Below are 15,985 nucleotides of genomic sequence, written 5' to 3' on the forward strand. Positions count from 1 at the left end.
CCTCAACTTATTTCTTGGTGATCGATGCCATTAGCTTAGCCCCCACCCATTTTATAAGATAGTCAACTCCAATGATAAGAAATCTTTGTTTGCTTGAGGCGGGTGGAAATGGTCCAAAGATGTTCATAGTGGTCTGCAGTACCGAACTATACCGCCCGGTACGGGCGGTACGTACCGGTCCGACAGGTTACCGGTACACGGACCTCCTGTTACCGGTCCGAGTGCACTGCAGCACTATAGCACTGTAGCAGAGCTACAGTACTCGGCACACCTAAGTATATCGCTCGGTATACCGTACCGTACCGGTACCGAGCCCAGGTTGAAACACTGGTACGGTACGGTATTACGAACCTTGGTTCATACTACATTGGGTGAAGGGTCATCTGTAATTGATCGAACTTAAAAAGATTATCGATTAATATTGTTTCTGTGCAAACTTTTAGCAACTATCACATCTTTGGGCATAGCCTATTGCATCCTTGTGTAGGATCGACCATTAGAACTATTATCGAAGTACTTTGAAGGCGATGGTTCATCCACTAATATGCTCCTCATAAATATTCTTCTGCATCTCGACAAGCACCCTCTTGGCCTATTATGATATTAGACATTTGAGGAATGATTGACTAAAAGACCTATGATATAGGCGATCATTAGTTATGCAATATCATGCTTGATATGTTGGGAAATCTTGGGGGGCGACATCATATGCGCAGCAGAAGAACAAGAAAACAAATTCCCCGATTCTCAAAGAGATGTTCGTCGTCATGCGAAGATTGGTGCGCAAAATCCACGAAACTTAAAACTGCGTATTGAGTAGATTGTGTTACCTAGGGAGATTGTATATCCATGTTTTCTTGCAGATCCTTAAGAGAGGGTGAAGGAGGTCAAGCATCCTCCTCTCTAGTGGTGATCCACACAGTAGGGTTGCGACGACACTTCTCAAAACTCTAGGCCTGCTCTGAGGTGGAGAGGGAGAGGAGAATAGGAAAGGCAAGCAAAGACTCTAGCCTATGAGGCTCTGAATCCCTCCTATTTAGAGAGGTCCCCTGTCAAACCCTAATGGGTCCTCCCCTAGTGGGTATTGGATCTGCATCCAATAAGACAAGGGCTCAGTCGGATATCTCATATCCAAACCTCTACTCATCGCAATGCCTATCATATGTGTGTGACCCTCTAGGCCCAATATGGAGCTGGCCGTGAGTCATACCTGTCAGAACTCCTTCTAACTCAGTGAATTATTATCTCTGTAATAATTCTCTCGACTCATCGACTACGGATGTACTAGGCCACTACGCTGTAGTCCTTAGACGATACAGGGGAATCCAATCTATTGGACCTGTCTGTCCTTAGTTACCGTGTACCTATAGTCCCTCATCCATCTAATATCCCAGAGACCGTATATCGAGCATGGTGCTGTCAGACCCATACTATTTCTACTCGAGTCTCGCTCTAATCGGATTCTCCCAGAGAACTCTTTCTCTCTCAACCCGAATGACCTTGGCAAGGGATTTGTCTGAGCAAGAACACATAGGATATTCCTCTCATGACGCCGAGAGTGGATGATCCTCTATCGACACTCAATAGCCCTTGTAAGGTCGACTACCACTCCCAATGACCAGCTGTACTAGATCTGGGATAGCCAAACCTATAAGTCTGGTATCAAAGAGTGGAGCACTCATACAGGACATCCTTGGTGTCTCAAGTCTAAGGACCAGATACACCACTAGGACTACGGAATCGCTGTCTGACAATAAGGCATCATCAACCATCCAACATTCCATAAGCGGATCAATCAGTGAACCATTCTCCAATGAGCACCTGTATTGTATCTCTAGTGTCCCTACACGAGCAGCTATGAGACCAGCTGCATCCATCATATGGACGGTAGAGCTTGAAAATAGGGGTCGAGCTTTCTTGTTACCAAGACTAACAAAAAAATACGAACCTCTCGATAGGGGGTATTGTTCTTCGGGTCCGCTCAAAATATGACTAATATAGTAGATAGACTTCTAAGCACCTGAGACATCCCATGCTAACACCAAGTTAATAGCTAGGTTGGTGGCAACGAGGTAGGCTTAGAGTTTCACTTGAGATAGAGGAGGTGAGCTGTGACAACTAAGCGAGGTGGTCCTTCAACCTTTCGAAAGCCTCCTGACACTCCTTAGTCTATAGGAAAACTTTTAGGTTCTTTAATACCCGAAAGAAAGATAGACACATATCACTAGATTAGGATAAGAATCAACTGAGTGTTACTATCCGACTCGTTAACTATTGGACTTCTCTGATCGATTGAGGTGGGCACATCTCTGATGACTCGGTAGCAATATATACCTTAGTCAGTGATAAAGGAAGTGTGTTCCTGATCCCCCAATGTCATTCTGATTTAGTTATACATCGAGAATGCATAAGTGACAATGAGGAGTTCGTGACCTAAGGTAGCATCAACCAACTGATCAATCCAAAAAAGGGATAGTTGTCCTTCGAGCATGCCTTGTTGAGATCAGTATAGTCAATACACATTCTCCAATTTTCATTAGACTTTTTTAGAAGTACAATAGTGGTGAGCCATTTGGGGTACTATAACTTGGGAATAAATTCTACTCCTAATAGCTTGCCTATCTCATCATTAATTATTTGTTAATGGTCATGAGCAAACTTGCGAGGCTATTGCTTTACCGGTTGTACCTCAAGAGAAATGTTCATTTGATGTTGAGCTACATTATGGTTGATTCCTGACATGTCTCTAAGTAATCATTAAGAGTGAGATACTCGATTATTGAATAGACATCTCATCCCTAGGGATGAGAGACTCGAATCATTGAATAAACATTAGTATCGCATCGATTTTTGCATCAAGATGGATGCATCTATATGTGGAAAGGGTGGCTGTTGCACCCCTTAGGTGAAAGTACTACGGGTCGAGGGCAAAGCCTCCTCTCTTAAGCATTCGTTGAGATGATCGACGGTTGGACGTTTCTATGACATCAGGCCCTCCTTCTAATGCCAAAATATTACAGGAAGATGTCGTTGAGTAGCTCAACGTGGTATGGACTCATATATATAGGGTTATTCGAGGCACTTGTGAGGTAAAAATGTCAAGCTCCAAGGTGCCACCTACACGAAGATCAAGGTCGATATATGTTTCCTAACCTGATCTTTCTTAACACCCAAGTTTGTAAACCCCAAGACATATGAGTGTGGATGCGAGTGGTCAGGAAGGTGATCATCTCTCTATTCTATATTTGATTGTATAGGATACAACAAGGGAAGGATAGTCAAAACTATCTGCCTTGGACCCTTGTGTATATAGATAGACTAGAAAGGTGACCTTCATCATCTTCTTCTACCTTAGATTAGATACGACGTGATGATCATGTATCGGATAATGAGTAACTGACGATGTACTCACAATCAAATATTAATAAAATACTCATTTGTCTAAATGTCCATGATATTTAAGTCGTAACAAGTAATATTTCGAGCCAATCAAAAGAATTCAATCATATGTAGTTTTACAGAATTGAAAACGAATTCACTTAAACAAAAAATAAACCGATTTTTATTTGCCGGTTCGGTCAGGTTTATAATAAAATTTATCTCCAGACCGGTTCGCTCAGGTCGCCCAATTCGTTTCATTATTCCCCTTTTCCGCTTTGAAGCCCTAAGTCGCGCGGACTAGCGATTATTTCGTGGCCGCCGTCGGGATCTCGTGCCGTCGATATACCGCCGCCGCACGCCGCCTCCGTCCTTCAGGTAAAGATTCCACTTTACCTATCTTTCTCTATATCTTTCTTTCCCTCGCACGGATGAGTGGTCCGGCGGACACGCGGTTATTGGCTCCTCTCTTGTCCGCCTGGCCCCGGCTTTTAGCCGCCCAACAAGTCGGAGCAGCTCCTGAGAGTGCCACAACCGTCAACGGGGAAGGTCCTCGGTTCCTTAATCGACAACCTTTCTTTCGTCGAGTGTCTTAACCTAGAGTTTCTGTTCGTTTTAAAAGAATCCGAATAACGAACACCCCTGTGGGTATTTGTGTTCAAAGAACTCATGAAAGATTTCTCATGCTAGTAAGAAAACGTCGCTTTTGTGGGCTGGTGTTCCTTCCCAGTAAATAGTTCCGCAACTCCAGCAACAAATCTTATAACATGCCGCAATTCGATTGTCCCAAAGATTTAAGCTATAAATATATATTAGTATCGTCTTTCATGATGAAAACAGCACGAATATCATTCTGCTGTGGAATTGGTTCACGGAGAACTAAGTCTTGTATAGCAAAAGAAAATTCTTGGTGTTATCCTTTACTTTCAAGAACTTAAAGAGTAAATTCTTCTTATATTTCTTCCACTATTCTATGTTAATTTTGGAATTATGTTGCCTTTTATGACCATTTCTTTAGTATCAAATCTAGGCAGTGTTTTTCTAACTTATTAATCTTGTTATTATCTTATTTGTTGGTAATAATAATGTTATGTTCATGTATTGGGCATTGCAACAACCGTTTCAAGATGCTTGCATTGTTCATCATAAGTATTTTCTTCTTACAGAATATTGGTTAGAAAAAAAAATAACATGGTAGGAACACAAAGTGAGTGAAAGAATCATATTGATTTCTTCAAAGTATATCATGTTTTTTTTTAAGAATCTTCGTGGTAGGTCTATTGCTTTTTCACTACCTTGAATGTTGCATGTATAAACAAGGCCAGCATGCTGGCCATCAATTAAATGTTTTAGCTGGGGAAAGTTTTTTTTCTTAGATACTACTCTCATTTTGTGCTCAATCCATTTTTTTCACTCAGCAACCATTAATTGTTTAAAGCCTAATGTGGCAGCTCTATGGAAAGCATTCTCTGGCTATGGCGAGACAAATTTGTTGTTTAATACATTTGATTGGATGTGGCTACTTTTCTGTTACATTAAAGGAAAGAATTTCCTCTGTTTGTCCATCAATTATGTGAACATTTTGGAATTTGGCCACAAGTTGTTGGAATGATTTGTGGATTAGTTGTATTGACAATGCAAAAACATATAGTCATTTTCTCTATGATGTTTTAAACAATTGCTATTATCTGTGCATAAAAGTACAACTTGTAACTTTATGTGATCAATCTTACTATTGGGGCAATAGGATGGATTCTATTTGAACAAAATGCATGCATATCAAGGAATTCATGTAACGACCATGTTTACCAATGCCATTATTTAGTCAACCATGCTTTTCCATGCTAGTAATTATGTGGTATAGGTATATTATAATGGATGCCCTTCATACATATGTATCTGTGTATATATATGTGTGGTTGTGTGTGCATGTAAATATATAATTCTGTGTGTTTACGTATCTGAATACAATCATTAGGTTTTGTTTCTATGTGCTTTTGGTCCATTAGATAAAGCTCAGTATCCTGATCTCCCATCCAACTGTTACATAATTGATTCTGAATAGAAAGTATTAGCGCGATTATATTAGAGTGTCGTAGACACCGATAAGGGAAGTTTGCTAGAGTATCTGTACGTTAAAGAACATTCAGTCTAGATTCCATGTTGCCAAATCAGTTAGTAAAAAATAATTCCTTCAGGTTGCTGGTTTAACAATCTGACTATGATGGAAATTCAGTGAGTGAATTGTGGCTTTTTAACTATTGAACTGAGGATGAAATACTTAATGGTTAAATGCTTGTCCGATGTCACCATTTTGGTGGGCTTCATTGTTGGATGCTGTGCTTCTAAAAAAAGAATCTTTTGTATGTATTCCTTTTATGCTCTTGAAGAATGCTGTCATGACTCATGAGCGTGCTGCCACTACACCAGAAACTCTTTGTATTCACTTTCTTTCATTGTCTATTTATGGTACTTTATAACTCTCTTGTTCTTGTTTTTTGAGAAGGTTTGATTGTCATGGGGCCATCATATATAGATGCTGGGTTATGGAGAAGTGCATACTGAAAATCAAGCTTAAAGTTCCGGGAACTGGAATATGCACCAATAATCCTCCAGACAGAGACAATGCTGTTCTTCTGTTTGAGGACAATGCAGCCACTGGCATAACGTCATCATCTGAAGAATATACTCCTCTAAGTAATTGGAAAGACATGAAAAGGAAGCGTGGTCACAAAGCATACCACAAGAAAGGGAAGAAGGTTAAATTGGTCAAAGATCCATCACCTGACCTTGTTTCTGTAAATAAAGAAGATAACTTGGAACAGGTTGATGATGATCAGCTTGGATCTGAAATTGATCCTGAACCACCCAATGGGTCTAATACACCTAGTGTAATGTCAAATATTGATACTGAGATGCCCAATGATAGACCATCTGAAAAAGCAGGGCACAGTCGTGTTAAAGTGAAACTTAAGTCTTCCAGAATATCTGAACCCCACAGAAGTAGTTCGGATGCACAAACACCAAGTGAAACAGAAAAGAGCAACCCACAAGTTACACTAAATATTATCGAAGCAGCTTCTGGAAAGGAGGAGAGTACTTATTCAGATGGACAGACATCAGAGATGCACAATGCTGTTTCGGAGAAATTGCCAAGAAAAGCAGGGAGCATTAGGATTAAATCTTCAAGAGGTTTAGGTATTTCAAGTGAAATCATGCAAGACAGGAATCTTGGTAAACTTGTTATTCCTCCACAGATGCTGAGCAAGAAGAATTCAGTTGTTGCAGATCCTGCAAGAACGCAGGACTTACCAGTGCCCAGGAACTCAAGACAAAAGGAAAGAACACAGCCCTACAATGATGCTCGTCATAATGAGAAAGAGTTGAGTGCTGCCCTGGTGGTAAGTCGGACTATTGTTTAAATGATCAGTATGTCAGCACAATCCTGTCTTCTTAGTTTGCTACCTGGTGATATTGGAAGAAAATTCTCTTAATTTTTTACGGTTCAGGTGATAAAGAAAGTGATGAAAATGGATGCGGCGGTTCCCTTCAACACCCCAGTTGATCCTGTAGCTTTGGGAATACCTGTGAGTATCACATAAGTAATAACCAGCACACAGTTATTTAGTATATATAAGGCAGTTCAAAATCATTCATTTATCTTATGTCTGTTGTCTTATGGATACTTCAAGAATTAAGATCATACTTAGCAGTTCAAAATCATTCCCCCTTCCTTACCCAAGGAATGCTCACATATCAACTTGGCCAGATTTTTTTATTATCCATGAGCATGCAAGTTCATAAATAAATCTGATTAACCTCTTTTGACAATGTTTCTCTCATAAGTTCTCTTTTAGTGCTTGATTGGAAATTTTAACATGCTAGACTTAGCTTTTAACTTATAATTGCATGCTAGATTTACATCTAGGGTTTTATTGGGAGAGATATATGTAGGACTCACCGACTCCAAACAGTTTGGACATTACGTCTTGTTGTATCTGTATCCATGTAGAACACGAACCACACATTTAATCCAAGTTCAATAATTATTATATTTGAGTAAGAGTGTAAGACATATTTTGTACCCACCATCATGTTTGAACTAATCCATACCCAAGAAAATAACCTAATGGATTCATGCATGTCCATTTTATTAGGTCCGATTTGGGTCAGGTAAGTCCATTGACACTGCTGGATCCTTAAACATATCATTCATGGTAGAATGTATTTGGTGTTTGCAATGAAACATATCTGTACTCATACAATGTGTTTTTTACCAACATTTGGATCATCATTTCCAGGATTATTTTGACATTATTGACACTCCTATGGACTTCGGCACTATAGCTCACAACCTAGAACATGGTCTTAAATACATGAATTCAGAAGATGTTTTCAAGGATGTGCAGTATATCTGGGACAATTGTTTTAAATACAACAATAAGGGTGATTATGTTGTGGACCTTATGAAACGGGTGAAAAAGAATTTCACAAAGTATTGGCTGGCCGCTGGGTTGTATTCTGATACAGCAGGTATTGGTCATTTTTTTTCTGGCTACAATTTTTTCTTTTTTTGATTTCTCATCTTGGATAGTATGGCAGACAGCTGTATTTCCAGACTAAGTTGAATCAATTTCATGGGCTCCAGAAAACCATTAGGTTAACAATTGGTTGTGCCTGACTTTTGTTTCACTTATGTTATCCTATCTTATTGAACTCCTTTATTGCTACAGAAGATTGACTGTGCCTGCATCCTTCAGAAAGAAAAAATATTGGTTAAATGTTTGTGCATAGTTTGTGACCAGCTATAGTTTTTAAAGCTTTCAGTGCACATCACTTTTTATGTTCAATTTCCTAATTCGGAAAAAGAAATTGTGGTAAGTTCAGGGATGGGCAAACCAGTTTAAATATTTTTGTCAAGACAAAGTTTTAATTACTTGTTGGACAATGGTTTTGACAGCTTTTTGGGCTGGTATGATACCAAATATACTGGGTGGTATACCTGCACCACCTGGTATCATTTGATAAAAATTAATTAAAGAAGGAAAATGAGCTGTATGCTTAGTGGTGTGGTACCAGTAACTTGGTTGGGCCCGTGGATGCTTGTCAGGTGTACTGTTCATGGTTGAAGAAGCTCTGAATCCTAAAGGATGGATTAAATGAAAACTCTGGAAATGTTTACAGCCGATGAAGTAATTGATGTTTGTACTGTTTCAAATAGAACAAGTGTGTTCGAGTGTCACTGTGTCAGACACAAGAGATACAAGATACCAGTGTTTTCGCAAGCATATAATGTGCTGATAACACCATAGAGGATTCATAAATGTTCTTTCAATGATTTATTTGACATATAAATATGTTTTTTGCATGCACAAAATTAACTTCAATAGCTACATATAAATTTTAATACATCCAAAACATGAAATCCTGAAATCTGAACATGAGGTTTTAGTATGTTGAAGTTGGAGGCATACTTTTTAGAGTCATAGTGGAGCACTGGAGCTCAAAGTTCATTGCAAATGTAGCTAGTATCAGAGATGAAGGGTTTGCTTCAGTCTGATTTCTTTGTAGGTTGTACTTTATTCTATTTTATAAGTTCAAAGTTAAGATGCAAAAGAGGTACAAAGAGCATTCATAGGCTGGCGTAAGAATATGAAAGATCATTATACTGATCACCCAAATTTTATTTTCCATGATTTGATGTTTTAAACTATATTAGTGTTGTAAGATTTTCTGGTAGTAATTAATGCACAACGTATTCTGATAATCTAATCATTCACATTTTTGATGTGTTAATGATAAGTTTGTCACTTGTTTAGTTAGTTTTACATGAATAGTATGTGATTTTCACTACATGTTCAAAATCGGTAAGCATATATAGAAAAGAAGTCTTAAGTTCAAAGGGGAACCGTAAATATCTGGTAGGTAATTCTGTCTACCAGAATGCAAGTTTAAGATAAATTTGGATAGTGAAATCATCAACAACAGGGCAATAATAGTTATGTAATGGAGGCAAAAAATAATTGTCGAATGGTGATGATGTGATTAACTTTAGTCTGAATAATGCTGGCTTCTTGATACTAGAACTCCTCCTTAATGTTCTATTTAAGCTTTTGTTGAATGGTTCCTTTGATTGTTCAATTAAGCAATTTCTTTTTTCTCGCTTCTCATGAGGCCAGCTGATAGCAGTTTATTCAGGCCATACCTTTGGTTGAGAATTCCTTGGTTCATGTGCTTATGTAATATTCATAGCTTATTTCTGTTCTTCTATTCAATGTTATCTTTGTTGCAGATGTGACTCGTTGGATTACTAACTTTGGTCATGTATGTTTAATTCGTTTATGATTTTCCTGTTATGTTTATGTTGGTAAATTCTATTACGTGCAGTATAGTAGTTCTCTAGTTCCTAGATTTGAGATCATTTCATGTGTAAAACATTTATGGTTGACAATGAACTGCTGAATTTTTATCACGGGGATATTTATCCCTTTTTCTGCATCAATGTATGACTATTTTTTCTTGGAAGTCATACCATTCATTTGAATATTAAAAGATGTGAACATCTCTATAGGTGTCTCTGAGAGCACTCAAATTGAGGATGCTTCACAATCAGGTCAGGATAAGCTGTATCCCAAAAGCAAGTCAAAGCATAAACGGCGACGTTATGGGTAAGTCATTTTTAAACAAGAGAAACTAAGTTCTCTAGTATCTCTTTATTTGCTGTTATGCTTTTAGTCTGATTTCAAGTTGAGATATCGGCTGTTCAATCAATCTGATGGTAGGAGAAGCTCCGTAGACGAATGAAAGATCAGTTTCTTGTGGGTGGTCTGGTCTGTTGTTGTGAGAGATGAAGTGGAAGGTGAGAAGAAAAAGATATTTTATTAGGTAAATACATGCAAAATAAGGTTAGAATACTATAATAAGTTGAAGAATGAGGAGAGGAAGAAATGGAAAAGGAACATTTTAGTGTTGGCATTTCCTTGCTCTGAAAAATGCATATTGTGATTTATCTGCTTCATCTTTGCAACTACCTTGTTGCATATATTGGATTACAAGCATATTTTTTCCTTTAATGACGATCAATGAATGCAGTAAACATATTAATGTGTTTTTTTATTATTGAGGACCAGATGGATATTGCATATAGTTCTTTAGGTCATTTATAAATCCTTTGATCTTGTCTATCAACATACTTGAACTAAGTTTGGTGTATTATATCACAGAATCGATCAGCACAAAAGCGATTGTCTTTGTGCTGTTTGTGTTGTTAGGCGTCGCAGAAAGGAACGAGAAGCTGTTGAAAGTCAAGCTTATGCAAGTGATCCTAATATATCTGGAGAGTTAAAGCTAGAGGTGGGTAGCAAGATTGCTAATGCTATGCTATCCCTATTACTCTGCATGGTATTTAGTTATATACAGTTTTATTCGACATGTGAATGAAGTTTTATTTTGAAGTTTGCAACATTCTGTAGTTAATTCTATGTGCTGAAACACCTGATTGTATAATCAAACTTTAGATTGGCTTCACCTTTACATTGTGTTGGATTATATTGATAATATTTGTAGAATGTTGGAAGTCATCAATGGTTCTGGCCTTCACAAGAACATGTACGAGAGTTAAAAGAGATATTAGCTTGTCGTTTTGACCATCCTCCCATAATAACCATAGGAAACTTTATAAGAAAGAATCTCACCACAGTTGAAAGAGGATATAGTCCACTGAGGATTTCACATCAACACATTATTCAAACAATAGCCAGTGATAAGCATCTTACAGATTTGAAAGGCTGGTCATCAAATCAAAAGTTTAGTCCATACGAAGTTAAATAGGATCAAATTAGTTTGGATGTGATATGGTCGAGTGGCAGTCTAGTCGACGCTGCATGGTGCTTATCTTTCATTTTCATGAGTTTTAATCATGTCAGACTTTATTCTTGTGTGTTCTTTTCTTGCATATGTATTCTATATTGACATGTCCTGGTCTGTTTTCCATGCTGATAAGTTCAAGTCGGGGTGCTCATTTGGCAGAATCGATGTTTTTTTGATTGATTGCATTGTGTTATTATCTTGCACAGAATGAAACCTGATGGTGTCACCTTCTTAATCACCTAGTTGGTAATTCTAAATGTTACGAAGGTTTTGTATGCTATATGGTATCAGTTCATGAAGGTCTTGTATACTATATGGTATCAGTTCATTTTTAGAAGGCCCTTTCTAGTTTTAAACATGTCAACTCACATTGGTTTGCATGGTTGCAGTAGCCTTTTAGCTTCTTATAATGGTTTTTGGTCTGTCTTTGTAGGAAATTACGAATCCTAATATATTGGGTATAATCGAGACAAACAAACTTGTCTCACAACTTTAAGTTCGAAACTCTTGAAGGATATCTCATGCTGAAAATGTAGGCGATAAAATTCTTATGTTTATTCATAATTTCATTTGCCTTACCTGAGTTGTGATTTAGATTTTGATTTTTGAACTGAAGAATCATGATTTGCATTCCTGTCGATAGTTGCATCCCACAACTGTTCTATTCCGATGTCTGATTGTCTATCCTTTGGTGTAAAAAAACTTAACATACAATGTTTTGAACTCTGATGTGTGACACAGTACTCTGTAGATGCTTAATAGCCATTCTTCTTATGAGCACTTAATTTCAAATCATTGGTCTACATCAAAGGACCAAGTTGAACCTAACATACATTGCTGTTATGTACCAAGTCTTTTTTGCTCACACTACTCGCACTATTCAATGGATCTTGAGGTTATCTCCCCCTTTATTTTCATTCTAAATTCTAGTCTTTTTTTTTTCCTGTTCTCACAGCTTCTAGACATTAATTCAAATTTCCATTTAGTAAACTTGTTTGAATTGATTTTGCATTTCAGGAAAGCTCTCCTTTAGATAACCCTTGCAGTGAGGATGCTACCTCTAGTTTGGGTCATTCCCCAGAGACTGATCCAAATGCCGATGCAGATGAAGCTGATGATGAAGAAAAGTTCGAGACTTCTGAGCAACTAGACTCTGTGCAGCTGGAGAAGCAGGAAATGGACACTGAAAACGAGTTTGACCATGATAAAAATGGTGGGAATAATCAATCTTGCCACCAGTCTCTTGAGAATGGAACTGAGGACTCTAAATCACAGTTGAAAGGACGGTGCACAGAAGCAACACAACCTGAAGAGCAGAAAGTTATCCAGAGCAAGGAAACATCTGCACATCATTATTTGCAGATGACAGAAAAACTAGAGGTAATTTTTGATTGCGTTTGCTTGATATTTAAATGCATCATCATAAATGATTGATGTTGAGTGTTTGTTCCTCGATGATGAGTCGTAAGAGTCTTCTATCAGTGAAGGCAGTAGTGGTGATGCGTGCTTGCTTTTGATGATTGATGCCTCCTTTTTCATATTGATGATTTGACTGCAGGAATCACCTGAACAGGATCAGCTGAATAAGATGCAAGAGAACCATCTGGTTCTGCGGCTATGCAATAGCCTCTTCCCAAGCAACCTTAAGTCTGTCTGGAACGGCCCCCATTCTTTGAGTCGGCATAATGTTTCTTTTCGAAACGGCCCCATTCATTCTGCCGTTGAAGCATTCATGAAACAATAATTCGTGTGTTCCTTTCTTTTCCTCTCCAATTCAAGAGCATGTCCTGTGAACCGATAACTGTCCTAGTGTATGTATCACAGGTATGCATGCTGGGATATTATTAGTAGATCTAATAGAAGAGTCCTAAAACTGTATATAATGACTCAGATTTCCTTGTCATAACCATAAATTTTCATGACAAAAGGATCTGTCAACAATGTAGTAAAGCTGAGTTTGATGTGTTAGAATAAGGTTATTCCTGGCGTTATTTGGTATTAATCTGCAGAATATACTGTTGCAGATGGTGTTTGCTTATCAACTGCTCCAGTAGACTTGGAGAAGACAATGGTGCTCGTGCAACGTGATTCATCAAGACAATGGTATTGCTGCAGCTAATTCAATCATAATCAATCGGTACCTGTAGTGTAGTTCTGATCCCTATACTTTATTTGTTGCATTTATCGAGTTTGATGCTGTGGATGAGGGGAGATGCTGATGAATCATATAATCAATCCGAGCAAGCCCGGATAACACGAAGGTTGATGCAGAATGTTAAATCATCCAAAGGTTGAGGCTTGGGTTTGTGTATATATTTATATATATATATACGGATGCACTTCATCACATAGAATTGTGCGCACGTGATAGCTGCCTGCGTGCCTGGCTTGGGTCGGCCCGATCCGGTCGCTTCTCCTCGCCGCAAGTCGCGACAGCCCGCTGCAGGGCCCCGACAACCTGCCCCATGGTGGGCCGATCGCACCCCACCGCCCGCACGCACTCCGCCGCCACGTACCCCACGTACGCCACCGCCGCCACCTCCTCCGCCGACGCCGGCGCCACCCTTCGGTCCATCACCCGCCCGATGTCTTCCGCCTCGATCCACGGCACCGCCATCTCCACCACGTTCCGCGGCGTCGCGCTGCCTTCCCCCTCCTCCTCCGTCCCCTCCGCCTCCTGGCTCCGGTGTATGGCCTTGCAACCCGTCACCAGCTCCAGCAGCACCACCCCGAAGCTGTACACGTCGCTCTTCTCCGTGAGCCGCCGCAGTCGGTAGTACTCCGGGTCCATGTAGCCCACCGTGCCGGCGGCGACGCTTTCCTCGTCGTCCGGGCTCGTCACTGATAGCCCGAAGTCCGCTACCTTCGCCGTCCACTCCTCGTCGAGCAGGATGTTGGAGGACTTGATGTCGCGGTGGATGATGGCCGGCACCGCGTACGCGTGCAGGTACTCAATTCCCCTCGCCGCGTCGAGGGCCAACCGCAGCCGCGCCGGCCACGAGCTCAGCGGCGACGGCGGGGCGATCGGCTTCCGGTGGAGATTGTCGTGCAGGGTGCCGTTGGCCATGTGCTCGTACACCAGCACTCGCTCTCCGCGCTCCCGGCAGAAGCCCAGCAGGCGGACCAAGTTCTTGTGGTTGATGCGCGAGAGCAGGGCCAGCTCGGAGCTGAAGGCGCGCTCACGCTGTTCCGCGTCGCGCAGGCGCTGCTGCTCGTTCCGCCGCGACATGGACGTCGCCGCGGCTGCCGGCACTTCTGCGCGCTTGATTGCGACGTCGCATCCTCCGGGCAGCGTCGCGCGGTAGACCGCACCGAAGCTGCCGGAGCCAATCTTGTGCGCCTCCGAGAAGTTGTCGGTGACCTTGAGGAGGAATTGGATCGAGACCTCTTCGATGTTGGCGCCGTCTAACAGACCGCCGAGAGTAGGCTCCACCTGCGATGATGGTGCCGCCAGCGGAGGCCGCCTGCGTCGGCCATTGCTCCGGTTCTTGAATGCAAGACACACCAACAAGGTGCATAACCCCAGGCCAAATCCGACTGATCCAAGAACCATCAGCAACACCCTCCCCCTGTTGCTGCTGCTGCTTGCCTGTTGAGACGATGGTGGATTGCTGGGAGGATTGGGGCTGAGTTGGAGCTTGCAGGATTGGCAGATCCCTTCGTCATCGGAAGGACACATTGTGCCGGAATCCGGCAGCACACCGCATCCGCAGCTCGCGATGGGCGAGCAGGTCCCCGGCAGGACGCGGTCGTAGACGGTGTGGTTCTTCCGGAACAATTCGTTTCCCCAGCACACCAGCGAGTAATCGATCAACCTAACGCCGCAGATAGCGTCGCCCTTCGCCTGAATCACGATGAATTGCTCGCTGGCGAGGTGGTCCGGCGGTTGAGAGCCCTTCCCCCAGCAGAGGACTGTTCCATTGAACCGCAGCACGCAGGTCTTGTTCTCCCCCATCGCCATGGAGACGATGTCGAGTGGGGTCGGATCCCATTCCGGCGCACCCGCACCCCAGCAGCTCAGTTTACCGCTGTCGGAGACTCCGCACACGTGCCGTGTCCCTGCGGCCACCATGCTGAAGTTCCCGGTCGGCTCCTTCCCGACAACCGCCGCGTCTTTCCCAAAGCATCGGATGGCGCCGCAGCCCAGCAGGCCGCAGACGAAGTCCCGCCCCACGGCGATCTCGGAGAAGCTCATCCCGGCGGGGATGGCTAGCTCGGTCCACCTCCAGCACTGCGGCCGGTGCGCGCCGCCAATTAAGCCGCAGACGTGCTTGTCGCCGGAGGCCAGCGCCGTGAGCGCCGGCCCTCGGTAGACTCTCTTCCCGTACCTCTCGGATCCATGGCCAGGGAACTCCCACCACCTCATGGTGGCGTAGGAGCCGTCGGGAGGGACGGTGAGGCCGCAGAGGAAGCCGTCGCCGGCGGCCACCGCGGAGTAGGTCATGCGACGGGCGGGGTACGTCCACTGGCGCCGGCTGGAGGCGCTAGTGCAGTTGAGCTCGTACCGCCGGTCCGCGATCAGCGACGGCACCAACGCGCAGACCAAGGTGACGTCGGAGAAGTGGGCGATGGCGACGGTGGAGAACGCGGAGGATAGCACGGATGGAGTGGTGGAGAGGCAAAGGATGTGCAGGAAGATCAGGAGTAGCCAAGGCGACATTGGGATGGTGGGGTGTTGGTGATGCTGATGCTGGTGGAGAATCTCATCGTAACTGGAAAGGATGGAGAGACACGGAGG

The 15,985-nt window shown here is 42.1% G+C and overlaps 2 protein-coding genes across 3 annotated transcripts; one reads left to right on the forward strand and one right to left on the reverse strand.

The window, feature by feature from the left end:
- Window positions 1–3,624: 3,624 nt before the first annotated feature.
- Window positions 3,625–13,238, forward strand: LOC135679436 (bromodomain-containing factor 1-like). 2 transcript variants are annotated; one of them, XM_065193189.1, is made up of 8 exons: window positions 3,625–3,756; window positions 5,885–6,779; window positions 6,888–6,965; window positions 7,680–7,911; window positions 9,950–10,046; window positions 10,602–10,731; window positions 12,265–12,627; window positions 12,806–13,238. In XM_065193189.1, the coding sequence occupies exons 2-8, from the start codon at window positions 5,925–5,927 to the stop codon at window positions 12,989–12,991; spliced, it is 1,941 nt and encodes a 646-aa protein (XP_065049261.1). In that variant the 5' UTR covers window positions 3,625–3,756; window positions 5,885–5,924; the 3' UTR covers window positions 12,992–13,238. The 2 variants fall into 2 exon arrangements, with proteins under 2 accessions (XP_065049261.1, XP_065049262.1); XM_065193190.1 differs by having other exon boundaries at window positions 12,821–13,048.
- Window positions 13,239–13,437: 199 nt separating this feature from the next.
- On the reverse strand, window positions 13,438–15,907 carry LOC135679435 (serine/threonine-protein kinase-like protein CCR4). The gene has a single exon (XM_065193187.1). The coding sequence runs from the start codon at window positions 15,905–15,907 to the stop codon at window positions 13,592–13,594; it is 2,316 nt and encodes a 771-aa protein (XP_065049259.1). The 3' UTR covers window positions 13,438–13,591.
- Window positions 15,908–15,985: the final 78 nt, after the last annotated feature.

Source organism: Musa acuminata, chromosome BXJ1-7, assembly GCF_036884655.1.
Source record: "Musa acuminata AAA Group cultivar baxijiao chromosome BXJ1-7, Cavendish_Baxijiao_AAA, whole genome shotgun sequence".
Classification (NCBI taxonomy): domain Eukaryota; kingdom Viridiplantae; phylum Streptophyta; class Magnoliopsida; order Zingiberales; family Musaceae; genus Musa; species Musa acuminata.